This window comes from Schistocerca cancellata, chromosome 1, assembly GCF_023864275.1.
Source record: "Schistocerca cancellata isolate TAMUIC-IGC-003103 chromosome 1, iqSchCanc2.1, whole genome shotgun sequence".
NCBI classification, from domain to species: domain Eukaryota; kingdom Metazoa; phylum Arthropoda; class Insecta; order Orthoptera; family Acrididae; genus Schistocerca; species Schistocerca cancellata.
This window is the reverse complement of record NC_064626.1, coordinates 498,444,921-498,459,040: the sequence shown is the minus strand read 5'-3', so window position 1 is coordinate 498,459,040 and position 14,120 is coordinate 498,444,921. Positions and strand designations below refer to the sequence as shown.

Here is a 14,120-nt window from a genome sequence, read left to right as displayed (position 1 = left end):
TAGACAATTTAAGAAAATTCTTTCTAGAATGAGCAGAAACTAGCAAAATACACAAAGCAATCACTCGTATAAATACATCGGCTACACCACTGTAATTTCATAACCACTTCTACAACCCTTTAGATCACATAACATCAACAGATACGAAGAAAGTAAATTGGAAAAAGAAAACACTACATGGCAAGCACCCGTATCATCTAACACAGCCACACATCGATCAAGACACATCCAACACATGGCTAAGAATAGGCAATATATACAGTGAGACGGAAGGATTCATGATTGCAATACAGGATTGAACAATAAACACCAGATATTACAGCAAGCATATTATTAAAGATCCCAGTACCACAACAGATAAATGCAGACTTTGCAAACAACAAATAGAAACAGTAGATCACATCACAAGCGGATGTGCAATACTAGCAAATACAGAATACGCCAGAAGACATGACAATGTAGCAAAAATAATACATCAACTACTTACCATACAAAATAAACTAATAAAACGACACGTTCCCACATACAAGTATGCACCACAAAATGTACTGGAGAATGACGAATACAAATTGTACTGGAACAGAACCATTATAACAGATAAAACACCACCACATAACAAACCTGACATCATACTCACCAATAAAAAGAAGAAATTAACACAACTAATCGAAATATCCATACCCAATACAACAAATATACAGAAGAAAACAGGAGAAAAAATTGAAAAATACATCCAACTGGCTGAGGAAGTCAAGGACAAGTGGCATCAGGATAAAGTTGACATTATACCAATTATACTATCAACTACAGGAGTCGTACCACACAATATACTCCAGTACATCAACGCAATACAGCTACATCCAAACACACACACACACACACACACACACACAGGGATATGTGTGTGTGTGTGTGTGTGTGTGTGCGAGTGTATACCTGTCCTTTTTTCCCTCCTTTTTTCCCTCCTTTTTTCCCCCTAAGGTAAGTCTTTCCGCTCCCGGGATTGGAATGACTCCTTACCCTCTCCCTTAAAACCCAAATCCTTTTGTCTTTCCCTCTCCTTCCCTCTTTCCTGACGAGGCAACCATTGGTTGCGAAAGCTAGATTTTGTGTGTATGTTTGTGTTTGTCTGTGTGTCTATCGACCTGCCAGCGCTTTTGTTTGGTAAGTCTCATCATCTTTCTTTTTAAATATATATATATATATACACACACACACAAACTACAGAAATCTGTAATTATTGACACATGTTCAATTACCCAAAAGTTCCTAAATGGAATGTAACACATACCATACAGTTAAAAGGAAGTCACGCTTGATCAAGGTCCGCGTCACTTTCCATTTTTAACCAGACATAATGTCTGAGAAAGGAAAGATAATAATAATAATAATAATAATAATAATAACAAACTCCTTCCGAACAGGCAATGAAGGCCTAAAGTTACCGACTGGCCGCCGTGTCATCCTTGGCCCATAGGCATCACTGGATGCGGATATGGAGGGGCTTGTCAGTTTCAGAGACCGGAGCTGCTACTTCTCAGTCAAGTAGCTCCTTAGTTTACATCTGCCTCACAAGGGCTGAGTGCAACCCGCGTGCCAACAGCTCTCGGCTGAATGGATGGCCACCCATCCAAGTGCTAGCCCGGTGTTACCACTGCGGCAAGGCCGTTGGCCCTCAGATAAATATGTGAGGAATAAATGGAACATCTTTAAAAACCAATGGGATTTGTCACTCTGGTAGTGTGTGGAGGGCTGGGGTGGGGGAAATTCACAAATAGCTTGTAGAATAACATTAGATGGGGTCCGCCCCTGGTAACCGAGTGATCTGTGCGACGGAACGCCATTCCTCATGGCCCGGGTTTGATTCGTGTCTGGGTCGGAGATTTTCTTCGATCAGTCCAGTTTTCTGCAATCAGTCCACCCGACGGGATGCCCTAGCCACATGGCATTTCCAGTTCCATTGGATGGAGATGGAGGTGGAGGGGAAATTATTGGGACTGCGGACTCGTAAACATTATTGTATTACTTAAGTAGTCACTTATATAGATATCTATTATAAACTTTGAGTTCATCATGTATTTACTTTAATTTCCAGTGGAGCTCCAACAACCCACTTCTCCCCTCCCCTTTCCTCCCCTTCCCCCAACTCACCTGCCCTTTTCCTGCTTAAATTTTTTTAGCAGAAATACTAACAAAACATCTTAAATTTTTACAGCCCAACAGTTTCTGAAGAAGAAATTAAAGAAGCTTTTACAAAGAATGGCTTCACTGTGAAAGCATTTAAATTTTTCCCGTAAGTAACATCCATTTATTAGATATTTGTTATTTTTTTCTCATGTACATTATGTAGGAATCTGATTCTTTCCAGTTTATTAACACCTTTTTTCCCCACGAGAGATTTTTAAATTTGAAAAAAGAAGAGAGAAAAAAAGTCAAATGTACTTCCCCAGGGGCAGTTTAAGTAATGAGTTTTTCTGTTGTGGAGAATTTAAGAAGTGATAATTATGTTTTTAGCTTGAAATAATTCAGATTCTTGTTCTTTTTCTTCATGCCATTTTCTTACCGTTTGGGACGGAATTTAATTTAACTTTGAATGATCCTTTCACTTTCTCTTGACAGATGTTTTGGTCAATTTATTCATGATGAATATAAAATATGATATGATTTTGTATATCATATTGAGGTATGGGTATTTGTTGTATAAGGTCTGTTAGAAAAGTATCCAACCTTTGACTGGGAAAAATAACTGACGTACCTGGAGTGTTGTACACCTAATAACCTTCAAAGTAGTTCCTTGGGACTCCACGTCTTCTCCCAGCGGTGCCTTCATTATTGGAAGCACTTCTAAAAATCTTCTTTCGGAAAGAAGTTTAGGTCGGCTGCCCTAATGTCCTATGTTGTGTGAAATCACATTCCTTCCATTGGTGTCTGGAGTTAGAGTGATAGCCAAAAGTCGCAGGGGGCCATATCAGGAGAGTAAGGAGCCTGCTGAAGCACAGGAATCTGGTCCTTCGTCAAATAAGTTTGAATCGAGAGTGAGGAATGTGCTGGCACATTGTTGTGGTGGCTCCAGTTTCCTGTTAATCCGCAAGTCAGGTCTCCTGCGCCACACAGCATTAAATAGGCAACCAAGGACAGTCCTGTAGTAGCCTTTGGTGATCGATTAACGTGTGTACTGGGAGCTATCACATAGCGGGAGTCGGAGAAAGCGGTCAGCATTGCTCTAAGTTGCTGTGCATGTGGCAGGCCTTTTTTCGCCTTCGGTGACGAGGAATGCTTCCGCTGTGATAACTGGTATTCGGTTTCGGGGCGTACCGTACACCCAGGACTCATCACCAGAGAGTATGGTATTCAGAGTCGGGGCCACAGTTTGTAAAGTCCAGTTTGTCCTGTGAGACTTTTAACACGAAGTTGCTTTTGCTCTGCCATCAGCAGATTAGTCACAAATTTTGCTGACAGTCTCTCCAGGGCCAAATCTTCGATCACAATGGAATGTGTTCAAGAAAGTGTTGATGCCCACTTCTGCAATTTCTCTGATAGTATCACAACGGTCTCGCATCACCGCGGGATTCATTTTGACGGTGACGTGATCAATGCAGCATGTTGATGACCGACCAGTGCATGGCTCGCTCTCCAGCGATGTGCAGTTGTCTTTAAACTAATTGTATCACCCCTTAATCAGTGCGATGTCCATAGCATTGTCACAAAAAGCTGTCTGAATCTTCCGAATGGTTTCCACCTGGCTGTCACTCGGTTACTAGCAGAATTTGATGCAGTAGCACTGCTCCAATTCTGCCGCTTCCCTTGCAATGAAAAACCTACGAACACCCCCACACTCACTCACTCATCTGCTGCTTGCCAGCAACTTATGCTTTCGACAGGTGGGGATATGCACAAAGATTCAAGGTTGGCTCGTGCAAGTGCACTACATTCAAATCCGTCAGCTATTTGCAAAGAAAAAATGTCGGATTATTTTTGTAACAGATGGTTTTTAATGTGTATTTAAAGACGTTCGTAACAAATGTTTTTTTTTTTTTTTGTTGCAATAGGACCCACATCCAAAAAATTTTTTGAATTATGGGTATCTTACAATGTTTGATGTTCTTTTTAGAAATTTTTAAGAAGTGTGGAAATAGAGAGAGGATAGTCTGCTTCAGAAGAAAGACAAAATTGAGTGAATTACTTTACCACCACCTTAACTTGTTTCAGTGAAGTGTAATAAAATTAAGCAGCTTAATATTTCTCTTTGTACAAATTTCTATTTATGCTAAAACTTAGACACGAATTTTAATTTTTCGTGTTATATCAGTACTCACTAAATCTCACAATTTTATTTTCCAGTGATACTATTTAGGTTTTTCAAGTGATTGGAATTTTTGTCATCACATGGCAGATAGCATCACTCAATTGATATCGATAATCACTGCTGTTTGCGTGATTGCGTTAGTCTGATTTTCACGTACACCTGGAACTTTTTGTGCTATTAGGTTGAGGATACTGCTCGGATTTAATTTCAGATCAAAAAGTCCATAATAATAATACAAAAAATGTGTATCGTGAAGATAATCGCGAAATCGTATTGACCTTTTAAGTGCCAGAGAAAGCTACTTGTGTCAAATAACCACCAATTCTGTCGGATAGTGGTTTTTAAACTTTTTAGGTCCATACTTTACTTGGCGTGAACATAATTGCCTCCTTTCACACATGACGAGAGACTAGTTTTAAGTGTGAAGTAAAGAAACTTAAGTTTTAAAAAGAAGTAGAATTTATTTCTTTACTTTATTAACAGTTGACATAACACACTGATCAACTTTTAGTAACTAAATCAGATAGAAGGATGAGCTAGGTTCATCAACTCGCATCTCTTCCTCCACATTCATTCACAGTCTGTATTTTGTGTTGCTGACAAACATACCGCACATAAATAGTATGTTGCAAAACATATCAAAGGTTGTAGACCGTTATTACCTACTTCTGGATACTCTTCCTTCACGAAGTTCCAAAACTCAAGCAGTGCAGAGGAAACGAACTGCAGTTTCTTTCCAAAGCCTGAAGAACTATGATGTCAATAAATTGCTCTTGTTCTTAGATAGTACATGTTAATAAAAATTTTGTAGTGAAAAGGATCTGTGATCCAATTGTGTCAATCAACTTCTTCTGGAAAGTGCTTGAGAAAGTAATCATTAAGTTCAGTTAAGTGGGCTAAAATACATAATTCACTTAACTGAAAACCCATGTCTTCTAAAATTGTGTGATGAGCAGTAAATTCTGAAAGCTGAAATTTTGTCTTAGGGTTCTTGCTCTCTGCTATGTGGTAGGCAACATACTGAGATGAAAGAAGAGGCTTTGTAGGAATCATAGCTTGTTTAGCAAAAATTTATTTATTTCATAATTTCTTTTAATTTGTGAGAAAGTATTCTCATAGTTTATTTACCAATCTATGGTGATTTGATTGAAAATGTCATTTCATTTTATTAGGAAGCATGCCCTCTCTAGCTAGGGCTTTAAGACAGACACATTGTGGTCAATAATTTCTAACAATAGTAGATGTAAAAGTGAAATGTAAGTGACTGCCTTTTTCATTTTCCTCATCTTTGTCTTTAGAACTGCACAATACATTTGAAATATTGTGTTTTGTACTAACATTTAAAAATTTGCCCATGGCAACAAACTCAAATCACATAAGAATAACAACAATTAAAAGTGACTTTCACTCAGAAAAACTAAATTTCACACTGATCATTCCTCCATAAAAGCAGATTATTCACGTAGTATGAATTTGACCCTCAGTACCCCAGCAGAAGTAATGTCCATCATAAAATCAAAAACATTTAGTGGGTATGATGAAATATCAACAAAGTGAATTAAAGAATGTGATTCAGAGTTAAGCAACATATTAAGCTATCTACCGTATTTACTCGAATCTAAGCCGCACCTGAAAAATGAGACTCGAAATCAAGGAAAAAAAATTTCCCGAATCTAAGCCGCACCTGAAATTTGAGACTCGAAATTCAAGAGGAGAGAAAAGTTTTAGGCCGCACCTTCAAATCGAAACAAAGTTGGTCCATTTTAATATGAGAGACAATTTAGGTCGAATGAATGACGATACAACTACAGTAGTTTGGTTCGAGTCGTAAGCTTAGCAGTTAAGCTTAAGCTTTACAAGGTAGCCATTGCTATGCGTCAGGCGCTCCGTCCGTATTGATACGGGTACCCTTCCTTTTTAAAGTGCTTCGTCTGGTTTGAATTGATTGCTTATTTTTCTTTGATCTGATAAGTGCCATTTTTTTTCTTATAGCTGAAAATGCATTACTGTACTGTGTGATGCATTGTTTGTCGCATTCTGATAGTGCGTGTTCAAGGCCTGTCGCCGCTCGCGGCATGGTTTGCTTTTCTGCGCGCTACCGCAGCTTGTCTCATTAGCGAAACAATGGCAAGAGACTGCTATTTGTTGTTACTTATGCTGCTGCTTTCTTTGATAATGATCAACAAGAACCAAATAATAGACTGCGTATGATAGATGATGTTCTGAACGAGAGTTTAGCGAAAATTTTTCCCCGTTTGAAAATCTTTGCAGACGCCGCTTTAGTACATTACATTACATTCTGCACAGAAATTAGTCATCTTAGATTTAAAAATCTAGTCAGTTGCTGTGCTTCATTTCTGGCTGTATAACTATTAGCCATAAGAATAATACGAATATAAACATGACATTATATGTATATTCTTCCGCGTTTGCTGTTGTCTCACTCTAGTTTCGTAGTTTATTAGGCGGATAGGATCTAAATGAGATAGCAGCAAACACGAAAGAATACATCGCAAAGTGTTTATATTCGTATTATTCTTATGGTGAAGAGAATACTGCATGTGATTAACAATTCATAAAAGTTCCTATTAGCAACCATCTCTTCTCACAGGTAGGAAAAATTCAGAACGTAGAGTTGGCCATATTGACAAACATCCCAAACAGTCTTGCTAGTCAGATTTTCGTAGTACATTGAAATGCTGCTACATTCGAAGATGAACAATACGGAATTTGTATTTACTTCGTTGGATAATGTATGAAAATGCAGTGGTCGAAACTCGGGGCGGAGAAAAAAGCTCGTCTTCCACCTCTTTTGTAGCGCTACATGTATTCGACATCAGAAGTTAGCTGTGGCGGCACCTACCAACATTTTTCAGAACTTCCGCTTACTTTGCACTCGATTCTAAGCCGCAGGCGGTTTTTTTTTATTACAAAAACCGGAAAAAAGTGCGGTTTAGATTCGAGTAAATACGGTATGTAACTAGTCGTTTATCAGTGGACTATTTCCTGAATGGTTGAAATATGCTGAAGTTAAGCCACTGTTTAAGAAGTGAGATCAAGAAATAGTGCCAAATTTCCATCCAATTCCACTTTTGCCACCATTCTCAAAAAATTTGGAAAAGGTAATGTGCAATCAGCTTTACAACCATCTTATCATAAATAGCATACTGTCAGTGACAGTTCAGATTTCTAAAGGGTTCTGATATTCAAAAGACTGTCTACACTTAAAGGTAAAATATACTTAATTCATTAGACAAAAAACTGCAGGCGGCTGGTATATTTTGTGATCTGTCAAAGGCATTTGACAGTTTAAATCACAATATCCTCTTAAGTAAATTAGAATATTATGGTGTAACAGGAAGTGTTGCAGAATGGTTGAAATCTTACATCTCTGGTGGCAGAAAACAAAGGGTGTTACTAGGAATGAGACACGTATTACGCTATCAGGCATCATCCAACTGGGAACTAATTACATGTGGTGTCCCACAAGGTTCCATCTTAGGGCCTGTAAGTTTTCTTTTGTAAATCAATGACCTTTCATCAGTAACGTTATCATATGCCTAGTTTGTTTTGTTTGCCGATGATACAAACATAGCAATAAATAGCAAATCAAGTGTAGTCTTAGAAAGATCGGGTAATAAAATATTTATGGACATTAATCATGCACTACATGCAGTTCAGAATTTGTAAGGGGTGTCCCACAAGTATATGCCTAGCAGATAGAAGTGGATAGTGTTAAATTCTTGGGATTACAGATTGATAATAAGTTCAACTGGGAGGAGCACACCACAGAACTGCTGAAGTGTCTAAACAAATCTCCATTTGCAATGTGAGTTTTGTCAGATATATGGGATATAAAAATGAAAAATCTGGCATACTAATCTTAATTCCACTCCGTAATGTCACACGTTGGTTGTTTTTTTTTTTTTGGGGGGGGGGGGGGGGGGGGGCCAGGAATTCATCAAGCCAAGCTAAGGTTTTCCGGGCACAAAAACATGCAATAAGAGAGATCTGGTGTGAACTCACGAACATCCTGCAGAGGCCTGTTTAGGGAACTAGGGACAGTAACTACTGCTTCCCAATATATTTATTCCTTAATGAAATTTGTCACATAAAAATATATCACTTTTTCAAACCAACAGCTCAGTCCATAGAATTAGTACTAGAAATAAGAATAATCTTCATGAGAATTTAAAGTTACTTACTCTTGTACAAAAAGGTGTTCTTTATTTAGGAAAACACATTTTCAATGACTTGACAGCAGCCACGAAAACTCTTTAACAACAAATGAAATTCAGTTTAAGAGAAGCCTAAAGGATTTATTGGTGACCAACTCCTTGTACTCCATTGATGAATTTCTCAGTAGAACCAACTGATTTTTGTGTGTGTGTGTGTGTGTGTGTGTGTGTGTGTGCGTGCGTGCGTGTCTTAGTCTCCCCTGTATTCGTGCTTAAAAAAGATGCAATAGTAATTTGTTACAAAAATATAAACAACTTTCTACTAAGAGCACTAAATGTGCGAAGACATCAGTTTTGTAGACCGCTCCGCCGCACCCTGAGTATTGGTGTGTCTGCCTGCTTGAGACTCGACTGCTCTCAGTCTCTGCCTCCCTTCCCTTACCTGGCTGTGTGCGCCTGAGCGTTCTCGGCTCCCCTCCACTTTCCCTCTTCCACGAAGGCCGGTGCACTGCACTTGCTAGCAGGTATCGAGACTAGTATCTGCCGCTTCTATGCAGGTTTTTAACACGGAAGTGAACAGTCGCGCGGTTTGTGTTCATAGATATTCTTGTGTGATTTTAGTGCATATTTTCGTTGTCGCCAACATGAGTGAGCCAGCAGCTGAACATGTTATAGAATTTTTATTAAAAATGCCTTTTTCTACATTAACGTACGGAAAAAAGTGCGAATTGAAGGACAAACGACCTACTCCTATACTCAGTGTAGTTTTAAGTGCAGCCAAACAAAAACACACTTTTCAGACAGCCTGGTACGAAAAGTATGCTTGGCTGGCTGCAAATGCAGTTAATAACAAATTATATTGTTACATATGTCTTCTGTTTGGTGGTGAAAAGGAATGGTGCAATGAAGGCATTTGTACAATAAAGAACTTTGACAGGAAAGCACAAAACCATCAGATATCAAAACGTCACCTGCAGAACAAAGAATCATTTCAGTTATTGGGCAAATGTAGATTTGAGCACGCCCTTTCTGAAGCCACTCGTCTGACCAGTAAAATACAACAAGTTGCATCCAGCAGGAGAGTATTGGCTCGTCTTATTCAGGCAATTGTGTTTCTTTGTAAACAAAACTAGCCTTTCACGCTCATCGAGAATACGAATCCTCCAGCAACAAAGGTAATGATCTGGAATTGTTGAATTTACTAGCTCAAGGAGAGCAGTTAATCCGAGACCATCTGTCATCATGGTCCCACAATTTGATGAACCATCAAACGAGTCCATTAGATGATGATGATGATTATTATTATTATTATTATTATTATTATTATTATTATTATTATTATTATTATTGGAGGGGGGGGGGCAGATGTAGACATTGTTTGTTTATCCTGCCACACACGTGGAATGTTAATTCCTCAGAAAATGCTAGGTTGTTTAGAAAATTTTCTTCCTATACCATATTTAGAAATACCTTTGAACTTGTGTGTCCGATTTGGTCTGAATAAATCATTACTCACACTGAGCCTTTACTTGAAATGTTGTCATTATGCTTCACTCAAGACAACATGGAACACACACAAACAAAACTTCGTGAGTTTGTCTGTCATAGCAAACATGATGTGAGGATCTTAATTACTTTGAGTGGTACAACACTTTGAAATTGTACTGTACCTTTCGAGACATCCTGTACCCTCTGCCATGATGCCATAGTAACGTGCTTCTTTACACAGGGAGCATACCAACCATATTATTCTTTTTGTGAAACCCCCATGATGCCCAAAAAATTAAGTTGCAGTGCCTCTGGGAACCTCAACACACAGTTTGAAAACTTCTGCTGTAGGATGTGTGTTTATTGTCACAAAACTTAGTTGTTGTGGTTTGACACATTGGAACTCTCAAACTAATTTATGTAAAAAATTATAATTTTTTATGTTCTTGTGCCTCCCCTTTCCCCACTTGTTGATTAGTTTCTGCGACATCCATGTTCTGGACCACTATATTTACACCTACCCAAGGTTTATTAATTTTTCAGTGAACGACATAATTTCGGCGTTTTAATACTTCACTTGAACCTGGTTTGTTGTTATAGTGTGACCTCTGAAATAAATGTAGTAGTAGTAGTGAAACTGCTTGGCAGATTAAAAGTGTGTGCCGGACAGAGACTCGAACTGGTCCAGAGTTCGAGTCTCGGTCTGGCACACAGTTTTAATCTGCCAGGAAGTTTCATATCAGCACTGCAGAGTGAAAATCTCATTCAAGTAGTAGTAGTATTTTATAAGTCATTTGTGTACTGTAGACACCGTGGCCAAAATTAAGTACCTTGCATACATGAAAAAATAGGTTTATTTTGATGTTACCTATTAACAAATGTAGTTAGATTGAAAACCATTAGAACTAAAACAGTTTTGATGTTGTCAAATGGCTGTTGTGAAATGTAACTTTGCAAAGGCACTGTTGTGCTAGAGAAGGGTACTAGTAATAAAACCATTATTGAATAAATGTTGGCCATTAGCATTTTTTCTCCACCCATTGCTAGCCTCAATGGTTAAGCAGTTCCTGGTATTTTGCTCCTTTAAACACCTCATAAAAAAATTCACTATCTGTAACGAGGGTAGATACTTACTGCAGTGCAAAAATAATAAGTGTGGAAGGCACATTGTGAGAGGGAGTTGGAAGAGGCCTCCTTTCTGTGCACTTTTCTTGTCACCATGGCTACATGCTGCAAGAGCTTGTACCTCTTCTCCTCACTTCCTGAATTGACAACTGTTAACATGTGTACAAATGGCACTATTGAAAAACTGTTGTACTATAAATAGCTTGTTTAGGTGGCACACACTGACATATAGCAAATAATGCTGCTGACAAATACACAAAAGCCTTATCATAAAAATTGTTCTTTCGAAGGGACCTTGCATGAAACAGGTTATAGTAGGCAGGGACACACTCTGACAAATGGCTTCACAAGGTGCACCTGCCAGTACTGTCTTTCGTACAGCAATCTCTTCTGCTGAAACGGTTCTTCTTCTTCAGGGATGAAAAAAAGTTTGTTGGAGAGGGAGAAAAATTTCCAATTACTGTATTTTGTGGTATTAGCCACTTTTGATCCCATATATGGTACAGGGGTGGTAAAAATACAACTGCTGTAAAATTTTAGTGCTCGTTAATTCAACACATTCCTTGTTTCGTTGGAATGGACAAACTATTTAATGTCGTCCCTACAAAATAAACATCTTACGAAAAATGGTATTCTTTACCATTCCTTGCAATCCTTTACATAACATGCAGATTGTCTACATAATGTGATAGCAACATCCAGCTTACCTTGAATAGATCCGCAAATGTTATGTTCATTGTGGCACCTTACTAAGTACAGTTCTCAAGTATTCATTGACATTTTTTCTGAATTACAATGTGTGGAACTGTAGCTGGTATTTTCTATCCTTTGCTTACAGTCTTCAAGTGAGTTAAATTACTTCCAGACATGTAATTTGTCTGCTGTGGAATATTTGTAAATAAGATGATTTCTTAGTGAGGCAGTAAAATTCCTGCTTCCAGTATCTAATGTGTGATTTGACAATTTCAAGACTGCTTTTGTGTTGTTAAATTTTAGTAGTCAGTTACATGTAATAAGTGTGTACTCTAAACAGATTTTAAGCTTTGATCAGCAAACGTACATGAGCAACTATACAGATCGGAGTACCTGGTAGTATGGCAGGATGTTTCCTATTTTCTGTACTCCTATTTTTTCTCTTAAAGTCTGCAGATCACTTTCTGACAATATTTTGCATATGAGCTAATCATACATTGAAAACTTAAAAATAAATGTGACATCAGATACATGTAGGTGAGATAAAGTACTTATTTTTGTGTTACAGAAAGGATCGTAAGATGGCACTTATACAGCTTCCTTCAGCTGATGATGCTGTTGCAGCTCTCATTGTAAGTCACTGAAGTAGCTCATAATCCTTTGTATTAAGTTAATTGATTGCATAAGAACACTAGATTAATATCTCATTTCTCTACTCAGCCCTCAAATGAATCGTGCAGTTTATTGATGTACTTCCTCATTTTTTCTTATAGGTATTCACTCCTATTATGTTTATATCTTTCCCGATACTGCTGTAGTTGTTGTTTATTAATTTGTTCACATACTTCAAATGTATGCTTTCAACAGCATTACAGTCTTTAAATTATGACCTTGGTTGCATATATTAGCAGTTACAGAAAAATCCTTTTTGATGCATATTTGGGGACACATTTTTTCCTTAAGAAGGGATTTTCCTTAAACGGAGGTTTTGTCGGAGTACATGGAGAGAGTGATCTAGAATCAAAGTTGAAATACGTTTTGGCTATGTAAATCCTGTTTAATTACAAATTTTAAGTGCAGTAAATCTGGAATTATTACACTTTCCTTAGAACTTGTGTTTTTTTTAAAAATGATGTTTACTAGTTTATTTTGTCCTTCCAGCATATTGTAGGGAAAGAAGTTGTCACTCCATCTGGTTGATTTAAATTAGTATTTGTTTCTCTACATTAAGCTGCCAAAATTGGCAGTTGTGTGTGCATGACCCTCCTGGGAGGCTCGCCACTCCTTGGTGGGATCACGCTTCGCTACCGTGGGGCCACAGCCTTTGCAGCACTTTTTTGCCCCTTCCCCTTACATGCTGCATGTGTATTCTTTTCATATTCCCCCCCACCCCCCTCCATTGGGTGGCATGTCTGGGATGCTACTTGGAATGTTCTGCATTGTCTGTCGATGACATAAGAACAGTCTCACCATTGTTGTTCACTCCCTTTTCCTTCTTTGTTTCCCTTCTCTTGTTCCTCTATTTCAGAATTTGAGGTTCATCTTCTTCCTCCATGTCCATTACTGAAGGCTGGCCCACACATCTGACATGTAAAGGTGACTGGGTGAAATTCCCAACCCCAGGTTGACAGGTAGGGTTTGTACTGCAGGCCAGGCACAGGAACGGGTAATTGCCTGAGCTACAATTTTCCCAAATTGCCAATTGGTCCCTTTGTCCAATGTTCGGGAGGTGTGACCTGAGGTGTGACCAATCGCTTTAGAAGGGTGGGGCTCCTTGTGGAGATGGCCTCCAGTTGGAAGGAGCACGCCATCAGTGACGCTGGGAATCGTGGAGAATTTTCTTGCAATGAGTCAATATTCTTCAGTCAACATCTACGAAACATAATGATTCAAAGACCCTTCCCGCTGCACCACTGTTCCTCATGGTCTGAAGATAGTCCTTCGCCGTGGTAAATCCATTTATTATTCAGAAAGGTGTTCTTGCAATTGCCGGTCCTGTGAAATCTTGCTCTTATTTACCAGAATGGCACTTAGCTTTTGGAGACTACTACTGATTCTCAAACACAACTACTGTTCGCCGCCTTGCTTCTCCACGGCTATAGTGTTCGTTTCGAGGCCCATAGAAATTTGAATTTTTCCAGTGGTGTTATTTACACTAGGCTGCTCGACAGTCTAACCAAGGCCGAAGTCCAGTCTTACCTCTCTGATCAGGGTGTCATTGCCGTCCACCGGGTAATGAGAAAGGTAGATTCCACCTTGGTGCCCACCCATACTCTTTTTCTCACTTTTGACAGAGTGGTGCTTCCATCCAAGATAAAAGCAGGCTATGA

The 14,120-nt window shown here is 38.6% G+C and overlaps 1 protein-coding gene across 5 annotated transcripts in view; it reads left to right on the top strand.

The window, feature by feature from the left end:
- The window catches only part of LOC126178069 (polypyrimidine tract-binding protein 1), a 260,740-nt gene that overhangs the window by 230,776 nt on the left and 15,844 nt on the right, over positions 1–14,120 (top strand). For all 5 annotated transcript variants that reach the window (XM_049924505.1, XM_049924504.1, XM_049924502.1 and 2 more), the window contains 2 exons: positions 2,216–2,293; positions 12,359–12,422. In XM_049924505.1, the coding sequence (XP_049780462.1) occupies positions 2,216–2,293; positions 12,359–12,422 (142 nt within the window). The remainder of the gene's footprint in view (positions 1–2,215; positions 2,294–12,358; positions 12,423–14,120) is intronic.